This window comes from Geotrypetes seraphini, chromosome 2, assembly GCF_902459505.1.
Source record: "Geotrypetes seraphini chromosome 2, aGeoSer1.1, whole genome shotgun sequence".
NCBI lineage: Eukaryota > Metazoa > Chordata > Amphibia > Gymnophiona > Dermophiidae > Geotrypetes > Geotrypetes seraphini.
The window spans coordinates 263589029-263609690 of NC_047085.1; the positions used below are offsets into that span (position 1 = coordinate 263589029).

At 39.9% G+C, this 20662-nt stretch overlaps 1 protein-coding gene and 1 long non-coding RNA gene across 2 annotated transcripts in view; one reads left to right on the forward strand and one right to left on the reverse strand.

Annotated features, from left to right (window-relative positions):
- The window catches only part of FAM83F (family with sequence similarity 83 member F), a 45727-nt gene extending 43537 nt beyond the window's left edge, over window positions 1-2190 (forward strand). The window contains exon 5 of the mRNA XM_033929517.1: window positions 1033-2190. Within this exon, the coding sequence (XP_033785408.1) occupies window positions 1033-1109 (77 nt within the window). The 3' untranslated portion in view covers window positions 1110-2190. The remainder of the gene's footprint in view (window positions 1-1032) is intronic.
- Window positions 434-20662, reverse strand: part of LOC117353523 — a 32401-nt gene continuing 12172 nt past the window's right edge. The window contains exon 4 of the long non-coding RNA XR_004537967.1: window positions 434-804. This is a non-coding gene — a long non-coding RNA (uncharacterized LOC117353523). The remainder of the gene's footprint in view (window positions 805-20662) is intronic.

Genomic DNA, 20662 nt, shown 5'->3' on the forward strand with positions numbered 1-20662 from the left:
TATTTGCACCCACTTTTTTTGGGGGGAAAAGTGCATCTTATGGAGAGAAAAATACGGTAAATGTCTCTTATATCCCTTTTCTCCGGTCTTTCCTCCAGAGTACACATATGCAAGTAGACTATTCTTTTCTTTTGTGCCTATGGTGTCTTCATGAGTGTTCCCATTGTCTAACCATCTTGGTTTGGTGGTTCTGTTAATTTTCACTAACTGTTCATTGTTTATGTTTGTTTATTTAAAATTTGATATACCGCTCCTGCATTTTACTGACCTAAGCGGTTTACAATGTAAAATGAAATTAGGTACTTGAGAAAAACTACCCTATCTGTCCCGAAGGATCACAATCTAGCTAAAGTACCTGATTAAAATAAAAATATGTAATACATTTCCAAGATCAAAAATCAAAGAAATAGAAATAATGAAAGAAGGTAAAATATTAAAAATAAAATATATTTAAGAGATAGAAAAGTCTCTGAGGCGGCTTGATAGTAAATTTAGTCTGCAGAACCAAGTCAGCCGGCCGCCACCAAAGAACCAGGACCAGGAACCACGCCAATGAAGACCACCATGACACAAGTCACCAGACAGGCAAGGCCAGGCGCCGCCGACATCAGACCTCTGAGGTGAAGTTTCTCTTCGATGTGTCCAACAACGCAGCTGCAGGAGTGCAAGTCCACCAAGGAGCAGGGGAGAGAGGGCAAGCCACAGGAGATCCTCAGACGCCAGCATCAATCCACCGCTGGTCACCATGTCAGGGCCGTGCTGCATCGCGCTGATGGCTTCCCCCTTCTGCTGCTGGACAAGAGCCTGGAAAGGGAAAGATGTGTTGAACCAGCTGATAGAATCTATTGTCTATTGCTTCATTTAATGCTGTGTATGTCTGTTGTAATCTGCCTAGAACTTTGGATAGTGTGGAATAGAAAATTAAATTAATGCTACATATAGCATATTTTTACTTATTTGCTTGCTTTGGTTATTCTGAAAATCGAACATGTTTTAAATTCCTGCAAAACTAATGTTCTTCTTGTTTGACAGGCAACCGAAGCCCGATGTCTGTGAAGAGTTTGAAGAGTTTGAAGCCCAAAGGGTCAGAAAAGTGCACAGTTTCATAAAGTGACAAGTAAGGGGACAAATGGACCCCCCTATGTGGAATGCTGCTGTGAGAAGACTAAGAGAAAATGCTGATCCTCTACTGGAACTTAACTGAATATTTATTTTTAGTGAGATTTTCTTTGGGATTATATTTTATATTTTATCATTTTTGGAACTCAGGGAATTTTTATAGCACTTTTTAAGGGGGCATAAAACTTTTTTTAAATCTTAAATTGCAAAATGTGTGAACTACAAATTTAAATTCTCACTCTCCTCTAAATGCTCCTCCGGTACTGTCATGAAATAGTTTTTCTATTCTTGGAATGATACATTCTTGCCTCTTGTTTCTGGCCCTAGTTGGAGGAAGAGGCTGCTATTCTATGTGACCGTCAATCACTTCTGCTGTTCTTCTGGCTTTCACATGCTGAAAGTAAATTAATAATAATAATAACTTTATTTTTGTATACCACCTTGGATGCAGCTAGTTTGTTACCCAAGACTGGAGCTTGTCAACCCACCTTATTTTTGTTGTCTATTCCTATTTGATGGGTTACCAGTCACCATTAGTCATCCTACAATTAGGCCTGGGCTACTTGCAATGATTTCTGTAGAATATGAACAATGTTTTAAAAGGCTAACTAGAAAAATAATGCTGAGCTGGAGTTGTAAGGACCTGTATGGTCTTATAATTCCACTGTGTATATCTCATGTCTTTTCTGTCCTCCTCCTCCTCCCCCTTTCCTGGATAAAGCCTGAAACTGCTTATAACATAAGTGTTTACACAGCATAAAACCAAACATGGAATTACAATTTACATCCTAAACTCATCTGGAGCTTAATTCTCTAATAAGCAAGGGAGGTTGTGATATACTTCTCTTAGCCTTCCACTGTAATGCTGGAGGAGGGAAATGTTACTTATTTTAGGTAACTCTGACTTGAGAATCATGTAAAACTTGAAAGGAAGAGAACTAGGTTATACCTAACCTAGATACTTGGTGTGTTCAGAAAAGAATTAAGAATTGTAACTGCTTATGCTGCTGCAGTACAGCTAAAAATGAAAAATTTTTAAGTGAATAAAATGTGACACAATTTCTACCCCCATCCTGGTGAGACTATACTGATTTTAGTATGAAGAACTACAGGTAATTTAAGAGGAATACAATTAATTCTATGACTTATATCATCAAGTTTACAGAAAATATTAACTGTGACCAGTCCTTGCGTATAAAACTAAACCTTAATTTTGTATATCGCATCATCTCCATAAAGATAGAGCTCGGCACGGTTTACAGGTAATTCAATAAATGAAGGAAGGACATAATAAAAAATTAGAGGTTATGAAGAGGATAGCTAGCTTTACATTTTAAATAGATAGCTTTACATTTTGGAAAAAAGCCAGGTTTTCAGATGCTTTCGGAATAATTGGAATGAGCCTAGGATCCGCAGCGGGGCAGGGAGGTTGTTCCAAATCTCAGTGAATTTGAAGAAAAGGGATTTCCCTAATTTACCTGCATACATAACACCTTTTAACGAGGGGAAAGATAGTTTGAGTATGTGGGCGGATCTGGTAGTGTCAGGTCTCGAAGAATTCCAGGATAGTGGGATTAGGGGAGGAAAAATGCCATGTAAGATCTTGAAAATTAGGCAGGTACATTTAAAGTGAATCCTAGAAATCACCGGAAGCCAGTGAAGTTTTGACAGAAGCGGGTAAACATGATCGAATTTGCTTTTTGCGAAGATCAAAAGGTGAGTGTACTGCATATAAAAGGTGAGTGTACTGCTTACATATTCTAGCCCAATGGCTTCTCACCAGAGCTATTAAGTGTTTCTAAAATTCTTCTCAATTTATTCATTCCAGACCAGCTGTAGATGAGTATATATAGTTTATACTGTACTACACTATGAACCAAGAAAACCCACACCCAAATGGTTTTTTGTTGTTTCTTCTACTGAAATGGCCGATTCTTATGAAATTTAGTGTCGTGTCCTGAATGGAATTGATATAACATGTAAATATTTCCCACAACACTACCTTGTGAAAACAAATTGTTTCTGTGGGATACGCGCAGAAGCAGACAAAAGTTTGTAAACAGTCTCTGTATCAAAACGGTTTTCACAGCAGAAGATCGAATTGTGATAACATAGTAACATATAAATGATGGCAGATAAAGACCCGAATAGTCCATCCAGTTTGCCCAACCTGATTCAATTTAAATTTTTTCTTAGCTATTTCTGGGCAAGAATCCAAAGCTCTACCCAGTACTGTGTTTGGGTTCCAACTGCCTAAATTTCCATCAAAACCTACTCCAGCCCATCTACACCCTCCCAGCCATTGAAACCCTCTCCAGCTCATCCTCCCCCAAACGGCCATATACAGACCCAGACCGTGCAAGTCTGCCCAGAACTGGCCTTAGTTCAATTTTTAATTATTTTCTGATTCTAAATCCTCTGTGTTCATCCCACGCTTCTTTGAATTCAGTCACCATTTTCCTCTCCACCACCTCTCTCGGGAGCGCATTCCAGGCATCCACCACCCTCTCCGTAAAGTAGAATTTCCTAACATTGCTCTTGAATAACAAACTTGGTACTGCTAAAAGATTACAGCAGTTGACGATTGAAAGAGTTCCCACAGAAGAGTTAGAACAAAAACAGCCTTGATGTGCTGTTATGCAAGATCCGAGCAACAGGCACTGTGAATCTTAAGCCAGGCAGTGGACAACATAATTCATGACCATTTGAAATTAATGTCTTAAAAAGTGTCGTGCCAAAGAGTTAACTTTACACAAAAAGACACACACCTGAAATGGTGCAAACAGCTTTTGACCAAGTACCCAGTGCACAGTGTTGGCTTCATCTGATTTACAGATAAAAAGATATTTACAGTAGCTCCAATGATCAGGAAACTACAAGGCCATGGAATAGAGAGAGATATACTAAGATGGATAGGCAAATGGCTGGAGAACAGAAAGCAGAGATTGGGCATAAATGGGAAGTTCTCGGACTGGGAGAAAGTGACTAGCGGTATGCCCCAGGGCTCGGTACTTCGGCCCATCTTATTTAATATTTTCATCAATGACCTAGAAGAAGGAACATCTAGTGAGATCATCAAGTTTGCAGATGACACAAAGCAATGACGGGCAATCAGATCACAGAAGGATAGCGAGGAACTCCAGAGTGACTTGTGTCAGTTAGAGAAATGGGCGGAGAAATGGCAGATGAAGTTTAATGTGGAAAAGTGCAAAGTAATGCATTTAGGCAGAAAGAACAAGGAACACGAGTATAGAATGTCAGGTGCAACTCTGGGTAAGAGCGAACAAGAAAAGGACCTGGGTGTACTAATAGATAGGACCCTGAAACTGTCGGCACAATGCGCGGCAGCAGCAAAGAAAGCAAATAGAATGTTAAGCATGATACAGAAAGGAATCACGAGTAGATCGGAGAAAGTTATAATGCCGCTTTATAGGGCAATGGTCAGACCACACTTGGAATACTTTGTCCAACATTGGTCTCCCAACCTAAAGAAGGATATAAAACTGCTGGAGAGGGTGCAGAGATGAGCAACAAAGCTAATAAAAGGTATGGAAAACTTGGAATACAAGGAACGACTTTAAGAGACTGGGATTGTTCTCCCTTGAGAAAAGGAGATTGCGAGGGGATATGATCAAGACTTTCAAAATACTAAAAGAAATCGACAAAATAGAGCAGGAAAAAAAATTATTTACAATGTCCAAAGTGACACGGACAAGAGGGCATGGACTGAAGCTAAGGGGGGACAAGTCCAGGACAAATATCATGAAGTTCTGCTTCATGCAATGAGTGGTGGACACCTGGAATGCTCTCCCAGAGGAGGTTATTGCGGAATCCACTGTTCTAGGATTTAAAAGCAAACTAGATGCACATCTCCTTACGAGAGGCATAGAGGGATATGGGTTACTAAAATTACACCAGGTGTACACCTGGCTGGGCCTCCGCATGTGCAGATCGCCGGACTTGATGGACCGAAGGTCTGATCTGGAGAAGGCAGTTCTTATGTTCTTATGATTGCCTGTATGTGCCTTCAACAAAAGCGTGAGGTTAATGGCAAATGCCTGCTATGGATCTACCCGACCTTCGGCCAATCAGTCATGGTCTTGGTTGCAATCTCGAAACTCGGATTCTGGGATTAAGATCAATGGCACACTACCGGATGTCCTCTTGGTGCAGAAGCTATTGCCAGTCTGTTGCATGTCGGGAGACTACTTTATCTTCCAAGAGGACAATGCCCCAGCACATTGGGCAAAGGACACTGTAGAACTACTACAGCGAGAGATCCTAGATTTCATTGGTCTAGAGCAGCCTTGTACAACATATGACCCTGGGCCACATGCGGCCCAAAACGGCTCTCACTTAACTCTCCTGCTCTTCCCTCCTAGTCTCACCTTTTAAAAGCGCCATTGCTTTTGAGGACCAAAAAGCTAATTATGGCAGCCTGAAGAGCAAACCTAGCAGACTGCCGTCAGTCTCCACACACATTCCCTCTGTCGTGGTCCTGCCTCTGATGTCGGAGGGGGGGCAGAACTACGGAAGAGGGAACATGCTTCAGAGGACAACGGCAGCCTACTAGGTTCGCTCTGCAGGCTGCCGTAATTAGCTTAGCGGTGGACCGCGGAATACAACCTCTCTTGCTGGATGTGGGAAGCAGCAGAGGTAAGGCCCTACCCATCGTGAGGGCCCCAGCGGGATGCTGGATCTGGACATCGGGGGGTAGAGAGACAGAAAAGGACCTTGAGATGTCAACCGCTTAGAAACTCGAATAAGCGGTCTAAAAATTTTTTTTGATAAACTTGAAAAGGCAGATGCTTGGCTAGAAGAGGTAGAGAGAGGAGGGAGGGGAAGACAAAGAGAGTGAGAGAGACAGAAAGACCTGGATCAAAGGTGGTAGGACTCAAAATGTTAGCAGAAGGAAGGTAGAGAGAGGGAGAAACCTGAAACAAAGGGGAGGCAGAAGAGAGCGGGTCAGATATTGGACATGGGGGTATATAGAGGGAAGAGTGAAAGAGAGACTGCAGAGAGGTTGGAAATAATCTGGTGAAGGAAGGAAGGAAGGAGAAAGAGAGAAGCAGACAAGGACCCGGAAGAAAGGAGAATAAATGCTTGGGGAGGGGGGTTGTAAGCAGAAGAAAGACAGGACCAAAGGGGAAAGACAGGAGGCAGATGCTGGACTATGGGAGGTGCAGACAGAGTGGGAGAGACCCTGAAGAAGAACAGAGAGATGGAAGATCATAACAGAGGAAGGAAAGAGAGGGAGACCTGAAACAAAAGTGGTGGTAAGTACAAAGGAGAACTGACAATGGATCTGGGGAGGGTAAGCAAAGGGAAAAGAGAGAGAGACCTGGATCTAAAGGGGATGGGGCTGGATTGTGAAAGAAATGTTGGATGCACAGTCAGAAGGAAGTCCAACCAGGAACTAATTAAATCACCAGACAACAAAGGTAGGAAAAATGATTTTATTTTCAATTTAGTGATCGAAATGTGTCAGTTTTGAGAATTTATATTTTCTGTGTGTATATGAAAAATGAAAGGAAAAAATTGCATTGCAGTTAGTAAAGGGGGCAGGATATGAGACACAGCTTGGGTGGGTTTAGGGCAGAGCTTGGGAAGTCTGTAGTTGGGGGGTACTTAGCTTGAAGTAGTTGAGAAGCACTGCTGTAGGCAATCAGCCGCCGCCAGTGCCTCTCCTCTCCTGCCCTCTTCCCTGCTTGCACCTCCTACTGGCATCTCGGGGCCTGTCTGGAAGGTCTCTGTGCATGCGCAGATGTCAACGTGATGTCACGCATGTGCATGATATCATCACGGCAACGTCGGCGCATTTCCAGGTGCCTCGAGCTGTGGCCACTACCTGCGGCCCTCGCTACATTTTCAGATTTTGTTTTGGCCCCAGATCATTTTTGAGTTGTGCAAGCCTGGTCTAGAGACCTCTGGCCTTCAAATTCACCAGATCTAAACCCTGTTGACTACACCTTATCTCTGGGCTGAGCTGAAGCAGAGCATCATTGACAAGTCCATAGATCAGTACTGCCCAAGACTGAGGGTGTGCCTTCGTGCAAAGGGAGCTCACTTTGAACATCTGCTTAATTTAAACATTTCTTTTTGACTTTACATTTTTCTGCAAGGTGTATACCATAAAACATTTTTATGTGTTTTTATTCAGTTAACAATTCATTTTCACATAGTAGTGTTAAGGTACAGTGGGGAAATATTCACAACATTTTACATCAGGACATAACACACTAGATTTCTTAAGAATCATCTGAGTTCTGTGGAAGATATGACAAAAAACATTTTGGTGTGGATTTTTGGTTCACAGTGGTTGCAGAGGGGAGTGGTGGTCTGTAGCCCTTGGCCAAGGGCAATCACAGCAGAGTGTGGAACCTTGGGTTGTTTTGAATAAATGTTGTTCACATAAAACCCAAACTGAGGCCAGTTGAGATTAAGTTGGATGTCCAAAAGAGCAGAAGGAAAGGTCAAGCCCCCCCCCCAAAAAAAAAAAAACCACACAACCCTTCAATTTTTTAATGTGTGAGCTCCAAACAACAGTTAAATTCATTAGTCTTCCTCTTGTGGAGTGGAGGAGTAGCCTGCTGGTTGAAGCGCTGAGCTGGAAGCCAAGGAGGCTCAATTCAAGTCCCACTTCTGCTCCTTGTGATCTTGGGCAAGTTACTTGGGGACTCTCTTACTAAAGTTTAGTGCGTGCTAATGGAATTAGGCCACAAATATAAATGAGCTTCTTGGCATTTAGTGCATTTTAAGCTTTAATAAAAGGGCCCCTTAATCCTCTGTTACCTCAAGTACAAACTTAGATTGTGAGCTCTGCCGGCAGGGAAATAACTAGTGTATATGAATGTAACTCATCATGGGTTACTGAAAAAGATGTGAACTAAATGCCAATGAATAAGTACAGACTGACTAAAGCTTCTATTAGAACAGAAAATTTAACTTCTCAAGATAGTTAAGGAGGAAAGTACTATCCAGTGATTGCAGATCAGCATGACTGAACAATTATTTTCATAGCATATATATGCTACAAACAAAGTCCACTAATTTAATGACTGCTGCTATCTGGATGTTAAAATAGCGCAAAATGAGTTACATGCAGGTATAGTAAATATTTCCCTGTCTTTGGCAGATTTACAATCTGACCTGAGGCAATGCAGGGTTAAATTGCCCAAGATTAGAGTCAGCAGCAGTGGCATTTGAATCTTAGCTTCCCTGGTTCTCAGCCAACTGCTCTACCATTATGCTGCTACTCCACCCCTCAAAAATCAAATAAACCTTTAGCCTATCTTCTCTGAGACTTGAACGTGGGATCTTAAGATTACGAGACTGACACACTGTACTAAGGCAGTGTCTCTTAAACTGTGTGCCTCAAAGAGATTCTGGGTGTGCTATGAGAGATTCCAGAATTTTACTTTATTTTTAAAAATTCTCTTTATAATTATACACTAAAATAGATATGTATGTCACATATGCAAGAGTCTGCCAGTATTATGAGTGTCTGTGTGTGTGATAAAAGAATCATTCTTTGATGTGATTGGTCCTTGAAAACTAATGGCAAATAACTGTGTTTTCATTTTTTATGCAGTTGTTATCCTAACTTGAGCAGCAAAGCAATCAAGGCTTTGTTACTGTTTGAATCTTTTTTGTTGTTGCTTAAAATATATTTTTATTGAAAAATTTTCTTTAAAATACAATAATTAAAAATTAAATCAATTCTAAGCCTTAATTGAACCAACATAATACATCAACAGTTTTTACATGATAAGCAGTCACATACTATCCCCTCCCTCTTCCCATCCTCTATCCCCATGCCCTCACTATCCTTCCTTGTTCACTAAGGTTCTTAATCATCTTTCCAGTATAATCATGTTATTGTCACAACTCTTAAGTTATCATCTTTTTTTATAGGGCTTCAATTAACTAAATCTGAATGGAAAATAATTTTTATGGAGGTATCCAAATCAAGATGTGCGTTGATTAAGGAAAATGCATATAAAGTTCTCATACGCTGGTACTATACTCCTGATCAAATTTGTGCTATGTATCCCCAGGTTGCAACTGATGTATGTTGAAGATGTATGGTTGTTGACCTTGCCTGGTTCCCCTCTGAATTTCAAATAGGCTAGAATAGCCACCATTTATCTTAACTCGTGCGACTGGGGAGTCGTATAATCTTTGAATCTAGGTGCATAATCCGTTCCCTGCTCCCACCTTTTGTAACACCTGCCATAAAAAAAAACCCAGTGGACCCTATCAAATGCCTTCTCTGCATCAGTTGATAATAATAGAAAAGGTTTGTCTAGCTCCTGAGCTCCTCATATTATGTTCAAAGTATTAGAGATATTATCCCCTACCTGACGCTTCATCATGAAACTGTACCAAAAATATATAAATGGATACCAATATACGTATCAATACAACTATGAAAAATTGGTATCTAACATGAAAATCACTCCTGGAATGCCCCTGGGGATAGTGCACATGTGTGTAAGAGTGTAAATACACCCTAACTCAAATGAAAAGACCTTAATTAGATTAAATGGATCAAAGGGATCAATCAGTACGGGCCCGATGCCCTTATTTCAACCATTGGCCCCAGGTGGAGTTTATACAGTGATAAACACTTAGAAATAAATCTAAATAAACCCAGCCTCGTACATCACATTGTCCCTTTGAAACCTACAAAAATATTAAAAAATCCACACATGAAACAAAACTACTAAAATCCCCAGGTGCAGACCTCAGAAGAGAAAGTCATGAAACAAAAAATCTCCCTGAAACCTCCCTTACAAAAAACAAAATGTGAAAAATAAAAAATGAAAATCCAAAATCTAACAAAAAATTATTATAAATACTACCAAAAAATTCAAAAAGTGAAAGAAAAATCCTCAATACATATAAACAAAAAAATTTTTTTCAAAAGGTGAAACTCAAACGTGACAAGATAAAAATGTGCAAACATGTACTTAGCTCTGCAATTCCACACCGAGATGAACTTCCGAGATATCCAATGACGGCTCTGTAATGTTCTTTATTTGAAAAGTCCCGCTCGTCTAAAGCGTATTCATTAAAGAGATAAAGTTGTCAATACAATTCTCTTAAGTTCTCATTCAGTTCACTCGTCAGCAATGCGGTGCAAAGTTCATGAAGGTAAAGTTCCAATCAGAAAAGCTATTCAATGAAAGTCCATAAAGCTTTTCACTCACTCCGTACACAATCATAAGTTTCACTCATTCTGCTCACTCGACAGGTCCTGTTTCAATTTCCTCATCAGGAGGGAGCAAAAGATTTAGTTGAATGACTGAAGAATTTGTCAAAAACACCACAATCTCGAATATAGAGACCGAAATGACTCTTGGCAGCGGCACAATCAGGCTGCTCTGGCAAATGAATGCCTGAAACAGAGAGTTCTTATAATATAATTTAAAGAGCCCCACCTGGATGAACGCAAGCGTCATGACGTAAGAAAACGTCAACAAAATAAAAAAAGATGTTAATGAATCAAAAAGAATTATAAAAAGACAAAACACACTGATGTGTGCAAGGCCAAGGTCAGTGGAATCGACGCAGAAGAGGTCGAGGCAGAACCCAATACAATCAAGGGTCCCGACCTCAAACCCGATCACACAGTCCTCAAACCTACTAGTTACCAACATTTCAGGAACTAGTTTAACTGTTGAACAAACTCAGGTCCTTAATAAGGGCCTGTCATTTGTTCCTACTGTTAAACACGATCCATTCAAAAGTCGATGTGACCTGGCTAGAATAATACGAAATTTACAGGTTAAACTGTATTTTTCCTCCGATTCCCCCCATCAGGATAATTCGATTTTACGTCCCAAATCCAGGTGGGTCCCTCCAGGTCCCATTGATCCTATTATTGCAACCTTCAGAGATCTAGTTCTTAGGGACTTGCAAAATTTAGAGTCTTCCCCTTCTAAAAAACATTATAACAACATGACACGTATGGAAATTCAGGCTCTTGATACTCTGAAGCAGAATTCCCACCTTATATTCAAACCTGCCGATAAAGGGGGCTCAATAGTGATTCAGAACAGGGACCAATATTCAAGGGAGGTTCTCAGGCAATTAGGGGATACTGTTAATTACAGTCGTCTCTGTAGTGATCCCATTAAGGAATTACAAGAAATTATAACTCAATTAGTTGACGCAGCATGGACACAGGGGATGATTACAAAAGCTGAAAAACGATTCTTATTACCTAGCAGTCCTAGAACCCCTGTTTTTTACACCGTCCCCAAAATCCACAAGTCTCTTACTATGCCTCCAGGCAGACCTATTGTCTCGTTAAAAAATTCTATACTAGAGCCCTTGTCCCAATTCCTGGATCACTTTCTGCAACCTTTTGTACGTCAGGCTAAATCCTACATTAAAGACACCTCGGACTTTCTTCGAAATATTGAGCAGATTGGTCCCCTTCCTATTGACAGTATTATGGTGACCCTGGACGTAGTGTCCCTATATACGAGTATACCGCAGAATGAAGCTCTTCAAGTTGTGGAGTCCACCTTGAACCAACGGGATATTCTAGATAGAGTTTCCACTAAGTTCCTAGTGGATTTAGCCACTTTAGTTCTCACTAGGAACTACTTCAAGTTCGATCAAGACTTTTTCCAACAAAACCAAGGGGTGGCTATGGGTACTACGGCGGCTCCTAGCATAGCTAATTTATACATGACTAAATTTGAAGAACAATATCTGTATGTTCATCCTTATTTCCAACATATGGTATGTTGGTTTAGGTTTATAGATGATATCTTTTTCATCTGGACATCATCAGGGGAGTCTTTACAGTTGTTTATTTCCTGGATCAACTCTCTCACAATTAACCTTAAATTCACTCATACCTGTCACACTCATAGTATCTCGTTTTTAGATACTGATGTCATCTGTGAGAATGGCATTCTTTTTACTAGGATGCATCATAAACATACTGAAAAAAACAATCTGTTATCCTATGCTAGTTGCCATCCCAGACGTCTTAAAGCGGCAATCCCGATAGGTCAATACTTACGGGCACGAAGGATTTGTACCAATCTCCATGATTTTCAAATGGAAGCAAAAAATCTAAGAGAGAAATTCCTTAGTAGGGGCTATCCTGAATCTGTTATACGGAAGGCTTACTTACGGGCTCGTTATGCGAACAGAGATTTACTTCTTGCTCAAAGAAAGAAAGAAACATCTACAAATCAAATTTGTGTTATCTCTCATTCTAATCAATCTGCTCTGATAGCCCAAAGCTTACATAAACATTGGCATGTTTTACAGTTACATCCAATTTTTAAAGAACATCCTTGCATTGCATTCACTAGAGGCAGAAATTTATCTGAACATCTGGTCTCTTCGGACTTTACTGTACATCATTTCTCCCAGATAACGACAGGCAGTCACGGCCCGTGTGGTCGTTGTTCTGTGTGTTCTACCTCGTATCAAGGATCTTTTTGGACACATCCCAAAACTTTACGGAGGTATCAATTGCGAGCTGTGACATCGTGCGCTTCATCATACGTTGTTTATGTGATTTCCTGCCCGTGTGGATTGAATTATGTGGGCTGTACTACCCGGGCTATCAGAGCAAGAATAATTGAACATCGCAGTTGCCTGAAGACCGAAAAATTAACGGCTCCCATGGTGGCTCATAATTTGAAACACCACCACACATTTGTCCAACTCAGGTGGTGCGTGTTGGAACAAATCCCCAGCACTTACAAGGGAGATAAACAAAGTCATCTACTGGTTAGAGAAAACTTCTGGATTTTCACTTTACGAGCATCCTCTCCTTTTGGTCTCAATGAGAATGTTGACAAATGTTTCACATAAAGACTGATACACATCAGTGTGTGTTGTCTTTTTATAATTCTTTTTGATTCATTAACATCTTTTTTTATTTTGTTGACGTTTTCTTACGTCATGACGCTTGCGTTCATCCAGGTGGGGCTCTTTAAATTATATTATAAGAACTCTCTGTTTCAGGCATTCATTTGCCAGAGCAGCCTGATTGTGCCGCTGCCAAGAGTCATTTCGGTCTCTATATTCGAGATTGTGGTGTTTTTGACAAATTCTTCAGTCATTCAACTAAATCTTTTGCTCCCTCCTGATGAGGAAATTGAAACAGGACCTGTCGAGTGAGCAGAATGAGTGAAACTTATGATTGTGTACGGAGTGAGTGAAAAGCTTTATGGACTTTCATTGAATAGCTTTTCTGATTGGAACTTTACCTTCATGAACTTTGCACCGCATTGCTGACGAGTGAACTGAATGAGAACTTAAGAGAATTGTATTGACAACTTTATCTCTTTAATGAATACGCTTTAGACGAGCGGGACTTTTCAAATAAAGAACATTACAGAGCCGTCATTGGATATCTCGGAAGTTCATCTCGGTGTGGAATTGCAGAGCTAAGTACATGTTTGCACATTTTTATCTTGTCACGTTTGAGTTTCACCTTTTGAAAAAAATTTTTTTGTTTATATGTATTGAGGATTTTTCTTTCACTTTTTGAATTTTTTGGTAGTATTTATAATAATTTTTTGTTAGATTTTGGATTTTCATTTTTTATTTTTCACATTTTGTTTTTTGTAAGGGAGGTTTCAGGGAGATTTTTTGTTTCATGACTTTCTCTTCTGAGGTCTGCACCTGGGGATTTTAGTAGTTTTGTTTCATGTGTGGATTTTTTAATATTTTTGTAGGTTTCAAAGGGACAATGTGATGTACGAGGCTGGGTTTATTTAGATTTATTTCTAAGTGTTTATCACTGTATAAACTCCACCTGGGGCCAATGGTTGAAATAAGGGCATCGGGCCCGTACTGATTGATCCCTTTGATCCATTTAATCTAATTAAGGTCTTTTCATTTGAGTTAGGGTGTATTTACACTCTTACACACATGTGCACTATCCCCAGGGGCATTCCAGGAGTGATTTTCATGTTAGATACCAATTTTTCATAGCTTCATCATGAACCCAGATTGATCAACATGTATCAATCTGGGAAGGACTATAGAAAGTCTATCAGCAATCACTTTGGCTATTATCTTTACATCAACATTCAAAAGTGAAATAGGTCGATATGAGGAGCATGATGTGGGGTCTTTTCCAGGTTTCAATATGACCAAAATACCTGCTTCCCTCAACTTGGTGGAAGTTTATTACTCTCTAACTTGAACCAATACAGGACTCACTAAATTTCCAAAAGATTTATAAAAACAAGGGGGAAAACCATCCAAACCTGGGGAACTATTCAATCGTAGAGTTTTTATAACCTTTTAACTTCTTGTATTGTCATGGGAAGATCTAATTTAATTTTTTTTGATTCCTCAGTAAACTTTGGTAATTGAATCCGGTTTAAATATGTTTTTATTTGTTCCTGCCCCCCTACTTCAGATTCGGTATAGAAATTCTTATAAAAGGTTTGAAATACTCTCTTCATAGATCAACTCATCTTTAGGGCCTTTGATTTTCTGTATTACCTGGTTTTTCCTTTTCCCCTTTAAATATCTGGTCAAAGTGGCCCCTGACTTATTACTATATTCGAACAAATGTTGCTTACCCTTGTTCTTTGGTAATCTATTCGAGCTAAATGTAGAGCACTCAATTCTGCCCAGACTTGCTTTAATTATGTCCAAATGGCCTTACTTGGGAAACTTTTATGTTGGTATTCTAAGTTCATTAATTTTTCTATCAAAATCAAATGAATTTGTTTCATTTCTTTTTCCTAAAGCCCCATTTTATAAAATGGCCCCTCAAAACTGCTTTTAAAGCGTCCCATAAGAAACTATCAGATACTTCCCCATTATCATTGTCATCTAGCTATTTTAGCAAAAGATATTTGAGATCATCACATATTACTTTTTCTCCCAAAAGATAATCATTTAATTTCCAAAAATGAATCAATGGTACATTATCTTGAAGCTCTAAATACCGAGATAGGTGAATGATCTGAATAGGGGCAATAATGGTATCTTTATATGAACTCCAAGATTGCCTAGAACACCAAAGCTGATCTATTCAGGTATATGTAATGTAATGTAATGTAATGTAATTTATTTCTTATATACCGCTAAACTCCGTTAGGATTCTAAGCGGTTTACAGAAAATAGACAATAGTGTGCATTAAAATTATAAGTAATATAGGTTTACAGAGAAATATACATTAAAGGATACAATAAAAATAAGATAAATAAATAAAGAATAGGTACTTAGAAATTCCCTTACTGTCCCAAAGGCTCACAATCTAACTGAAGTCTTTCTTGCAGGTGAATAATGTGTATAATCTCGATTCAAGGGATGATGTAAACTCCAAACATCAATCAATTCAAGATCTTTAACCCATTTCATCAAAACTTTTCTATGTGTTTGATTATATTCTCCCCTCCCTTTAGAATTATCTAAATTAGGGTTTGGAACAACATTAAAGTCACCCCCTAAAAGTATCGTGCCTTTCACAAAAGTGCCTAATGATTCCCGTATTACATTGAAAAAAGATCTTTGACATGTATTAGGGATGTATATATTCACTAACATGATCTGTTGACCATTTAATTTACCTTTTATTTTTAAGACAGCTTCCTTGTTTGTCCTTATATACCTCTTCCAATGTAAAGGGACAAGACGTACGTATCAATATAGCAATACCTCCCACTCATCCCCTATCCTCCTAACCATGAATCCCCAAGACTATAATATTTCAGTTGAAGCATATAATATTCTCTACATTTCAAATGGTTCTCTTGTAACATGACTATATCCCATTGTAAACATTTCAACTCGTTGAGAACTATACTTCGTTTACCTTTATCATTAAGACCATTAACATTTCCAGTGATATCATAGGTGATACTTTGGATTGATTTCTACTTGAGAGAGCTTGACCACTACTCCCACCCCTTTCATTCCCCCCTCCCTCCTAGCCAGCCAAAGCCTCTCGAGGAAGTATACCTCACCAGGAGAACTGACCACAATCACTCACATACTCCCTCAATCATCCACCCAACACACATCACAACCACCACCATTTCCCACTTCACCTCCATCCTTAATTTTCATATGATACCCTCCCCCACCTCTCACATTCATTCAAACCATCATTTTTTTTAAAAAAGGGCTTTTTTACAAAAGTTAACTCATTTCTCGATATTAAACTCTGGCAACTTTCTTCTAACGGATTCTGAGTCCAGTTAATTGTTATGGAGGAGTTATGTTCTCTCTTTAGGTAGATCTTTACAACCTAAGTCCTCCAAAGCTTTCCAGGCCTCTGCACATGTCCGCACCTGCTTTGTACGGCCTGCGACTGTAATAGCTATTCCAAATGGAAATAGCCATCTATATCGCAAGTTAGCATCTTGTAAGTAGCGAGTAACTTTTGATAACTCTTTCCATTTTAGCAGTGTTGTTCTTGCCAGGTCTTGAAAAATAGATATATTACAGTTTTCCCAGCTAAAGTTCTTTAAAGTACAGGCCTTTGACAAAATCCTTTCTTTTGTTAGAAAATCTGAGAAGAAAGCGATAATGTCTCTAGGAGAGGAGTCTTTTCTAGGCCCCAAAGTCTGATATACTCTATCCAAACAAATTTTTAATTCGTTATTTCCTTCAGTTTGTTGTCCCTCCATTTGGAGTAGTGCTGTTCAAATCTGCGTCACCACCAATTCACAGTCTTTGTATCGTTCTAACTCAGGAACTCCTTTAAAGTGTAGATTATGTCATCTGGATCTATTTTCAAGATCTTCTATAGAGTCCAACATCGTTTTATGATCTTGAGTCACTTGTTGTTCTATTGCATTTAAGGCCTTACATTGAGTGTCTACCTCATCAACTCTGAACTCCATTACTTCAACGCGATTACTCAGATCTCCCAAATCTTCACACAGGTCGGAAAGGGCAGGCTCTACATCTGTTCATAATCCCTGCATTTAAGCTTTCAATTCTTTAAACCAGTGAGAAATATCTTGCTTAGTTATTCCCACTTCAACCACTTGGCTAACTTGCTAAGGCTCTACCTCCAAATCTGAACTTTTCTTGTGCCATTTTACCTTTCTCCTTTGACTTGTCTGCTTGCTTTCGGGGGTTACCTTCCGCAGCAGTTATATATTTAAATATTTCAAGTCTCTTCCGCGTCTCCATAGGCAGTGAGAAATATTAACTTATCTTTAATGGTCGCCAGTTAAAGAGAATACGAGCATAACACCTCTCAATTGAGTTCTCTGAGTGGAGCTCACTACTCAGCCGTCCATTCTCCTTCAGTGATATTACTTCCTCTCCTACATCTGTTTGAATCTTTTTATTTTTATGAACTTGGATTTTCAGCTCTGATAGAAATTGAATGGAAAAAAAGAAAAGACTGCAGATGGTGGATGATAAAATGTGTGTTTGCTTGTCAACTATTGAGCCGTGTTTTGAGTTAATTTGTACTCAAAAACAAGCACATCCATCGCATTGATTAGCAATTCTATCTACTTCAGTTTCACCATTGTTACAATTACCCATACATAGCTTTAAATTTAAATAACTCTCAAATTTAATTTTTTGTTGGTTTTGCAATTTTATAATTTTAATTATAATGAACTGTGAAAAACATTTGCTCCGTTTAGTGTGTCGGAGCTAAAAAAAAGTTTGAGACATTGTACTAAGAAAATGAAAAGCTAGTTTCACTTTATGAAAAACCATATCAGATATGGAGCCTCTGTCTGTCCTCCAGTCCCCAGATGTCATTCCCTGCCTGATTTTCTGAGTGTCTTTCCTTCCCTTCAATCAAAAGGTTGCAAATCTTAGAAAAATAAAGAATAAAAGGAGACTTATTTCCACCATCTCTCCCTCTTTTTCAATACTCACTTCCCTAGAGCTCATCTCCTGTTCACAACTGCCCTCTAAGTCATTTTTATTTATGTATATTTTATTGAATTTTGTTCAACTGACACAAAAGTCTGATGTAATTCAATATAGAATGTTTTAAAAAGTGACATTGCTAAACAGGTCTTGTGCAACATATATAATTGAGGCTGGTCCTAGATCCAATTGTGCTAGTGGTAAGAACAGGTGGTCAAGGAAAGCAAGCTGGGGATTGAGGCAGTGTATGCCCCTCTGACCTCACTGTTTGAATAGAAGGGCTCAGTCCTCTGCATGAGTTCCTTTACAGCCAGTTTCTACTGTGATTGGGCCTAGAATGGTCCCTTCTTCATATGAAACAGTATCTGAGACCAGCTGCAAAGATTGAGGGCTCCTTTTACAAAGGTGCGCTACGGGTTTTACCGCATGCACCGGGTTAGCGCGCGCTAGCCAAAAATCCAAAAGAGGGGAGCACAAGCTTTGAACTGCAGCTAACCTGTTGGCCGTGTTATTGCCCCCTTCCTGATGACACCTTGAGCGAAACTAGAGTTGAAGGGAGGCCAGCAGATTATAGAATGCAGGGTTACACAAGGCACAGCACTTGGTTTGGATTTATTTAATTTGTCCAGCATGGTCGTTGGTGTTCCGCCTCCAGCAATTCTATACCGCTTTCAGATAAGTATTTTTTTACTTATTTGATTTATCTTTTCTAAAGTAAGAATAATAGGAGGGCGGCAAAAGGGACTTTGACGTGCTATGATGGTCCCTTTTATACAATCATTGCTGGCATTTTTATGTCACTAATTGGTTGGTGACTTGAGCACTATATATAATTTCACATTGTTATATTTTTCAGCACGTATGGTGCTAAGCATTACTGTTGTTATAATACAGAAGAAATAACTTGTGGAGTCATTGTTTTCACATTGCTCTATAACCATCCCTCCCAACATAGAACTATTAGTAGTACCTTCCATCAAGTATTTGCAATTCACTGGAGTCAGGGATTCTATTTAAAGGTATCCATCTACAATTTCCTTATCTTGAACTAACTGGAGCCATAACATCTGTCTTAACCAGTTTCACTTTTGAGACACTAAGAATCTCATGTGCTGCTCGTAAATCCTCTTTCTATTACATCTACACAGGAGTTTGTATGTTAGGTGATCAATCCCAAGCTGTGAACCAGATTTGCAGAATTGTGTAACTCACAGCTTTCAGTTCCTCCCTCAGTGGAGTAGAATGCCTCCTTCAATTTTGCCTTTTGCAAGCGAACTGTGCAGAGGTATTTCTAATCTGTTTTTAGTTTTTATTATTTTTGGTTGTAAGTTTTCATTTTTCAAGGCTTTGGTGCCCTGAGAACCCATATTTGGGGGTTCTCTGCCTGGAAAAGGATGCAGGTTTTGCAGAGCTGGACTGCAGCTCACAGGGCAAATCCTTGGGTCCCACTTCTGGGCTCGGGGTCCATTCCACTGGAAACTAGCTCGCCTTCTGAATTTTTCAGTGGCAAGCTGTGGCCTCCCTGAGTAAAAACCCCTCACGGTATCAGGGAGTCCACAGCCCGGCTGCATACTTGTCCCCCGTTGTGCTTTGAGGTTCCGTGGGGGTGGATGTCTCAGTTCGACTGGAAGCCTAAAGATTTCCTGGTTTGGAGTAATTTTAAGTTCTAAGGTACAATGTACTTTCCATTCTCTCCAGCTACAAGGAAAGCTGACAGGTATGCACCACTCCAGATCTGTAATTACAGTCCCATTATTTCCTATGGGAAAATTGGGGGAGGGGGTGTTAAAAATAATTGTTAAGGATTTCTGGGGTCAGGATTTAGGTCCTCCACCTCTAAAACCCCTATTTCAGTATTATTTTTTTTTTCTTAAAAATCACCATGGTCCATTTTTGGTTCAATTTCTCTGGCAGTGGCCTCCTTGGATTTTAAACCAACTTTTTTTCCCCCTAAAGCCTCTATCTGCCTCAAAATCCCTCAATTTTTACTATAATTGACAGGGATAGACTCCTTAGTGCATGGATCTCAAAGCCCCTCCTTGAGGGCCGCAATCCAGTCGGGTTTTCAGGATTTCCCCAATGAATATGCATAGATATCATGCATATTCACTGTGGAAATCCTGAAAACCCGACTGGATTGCGGCGCTCAAGAAGGGACTTTGAGACCCCTGCCTTAGTGTATGCTGACACCATTTCATATGAAGTTTGTGCCAGATGGCCGGCGGAAGAGCTTCCATGTACCAAGTGCTGTGGAGCACGCAGGGGAGGGGAGCCTTGTGATTAGCCCCATCCATGTCCACCAGAGCTGGAGGACCGCTGTGAGTCCACAAGATGGGGAAAAAATGTTCCATCTGGAACTGAAATTCAGCAAAGGCGTGGAGTGCATGGAACATACAAAAGCCCAGTCAGATATCCTGCAGAGCTCCTTTATAACGTCTGCACAAGGTTTTTCTCTGGCATTTGAGAATCTCATGTGGAGAGGTTTTCTAACAGGCCCGGGATGTGTTGTGCAGCTGTAAAGCACACTGCCATTAGTCCAGGGAGCATTCTTCCTGAGTCCTCTCCACTGAAGAACAAGCCGGCTTCCAGTCCCAGCAACCACTTGGAGCCATACTGGCAGGACTGGAGATCAGACTCCAGGGCTCAGAGACTCTCCTGGAGGAATCTGGTTCCCTGTTAGGGTCCGATAGCCAGGAT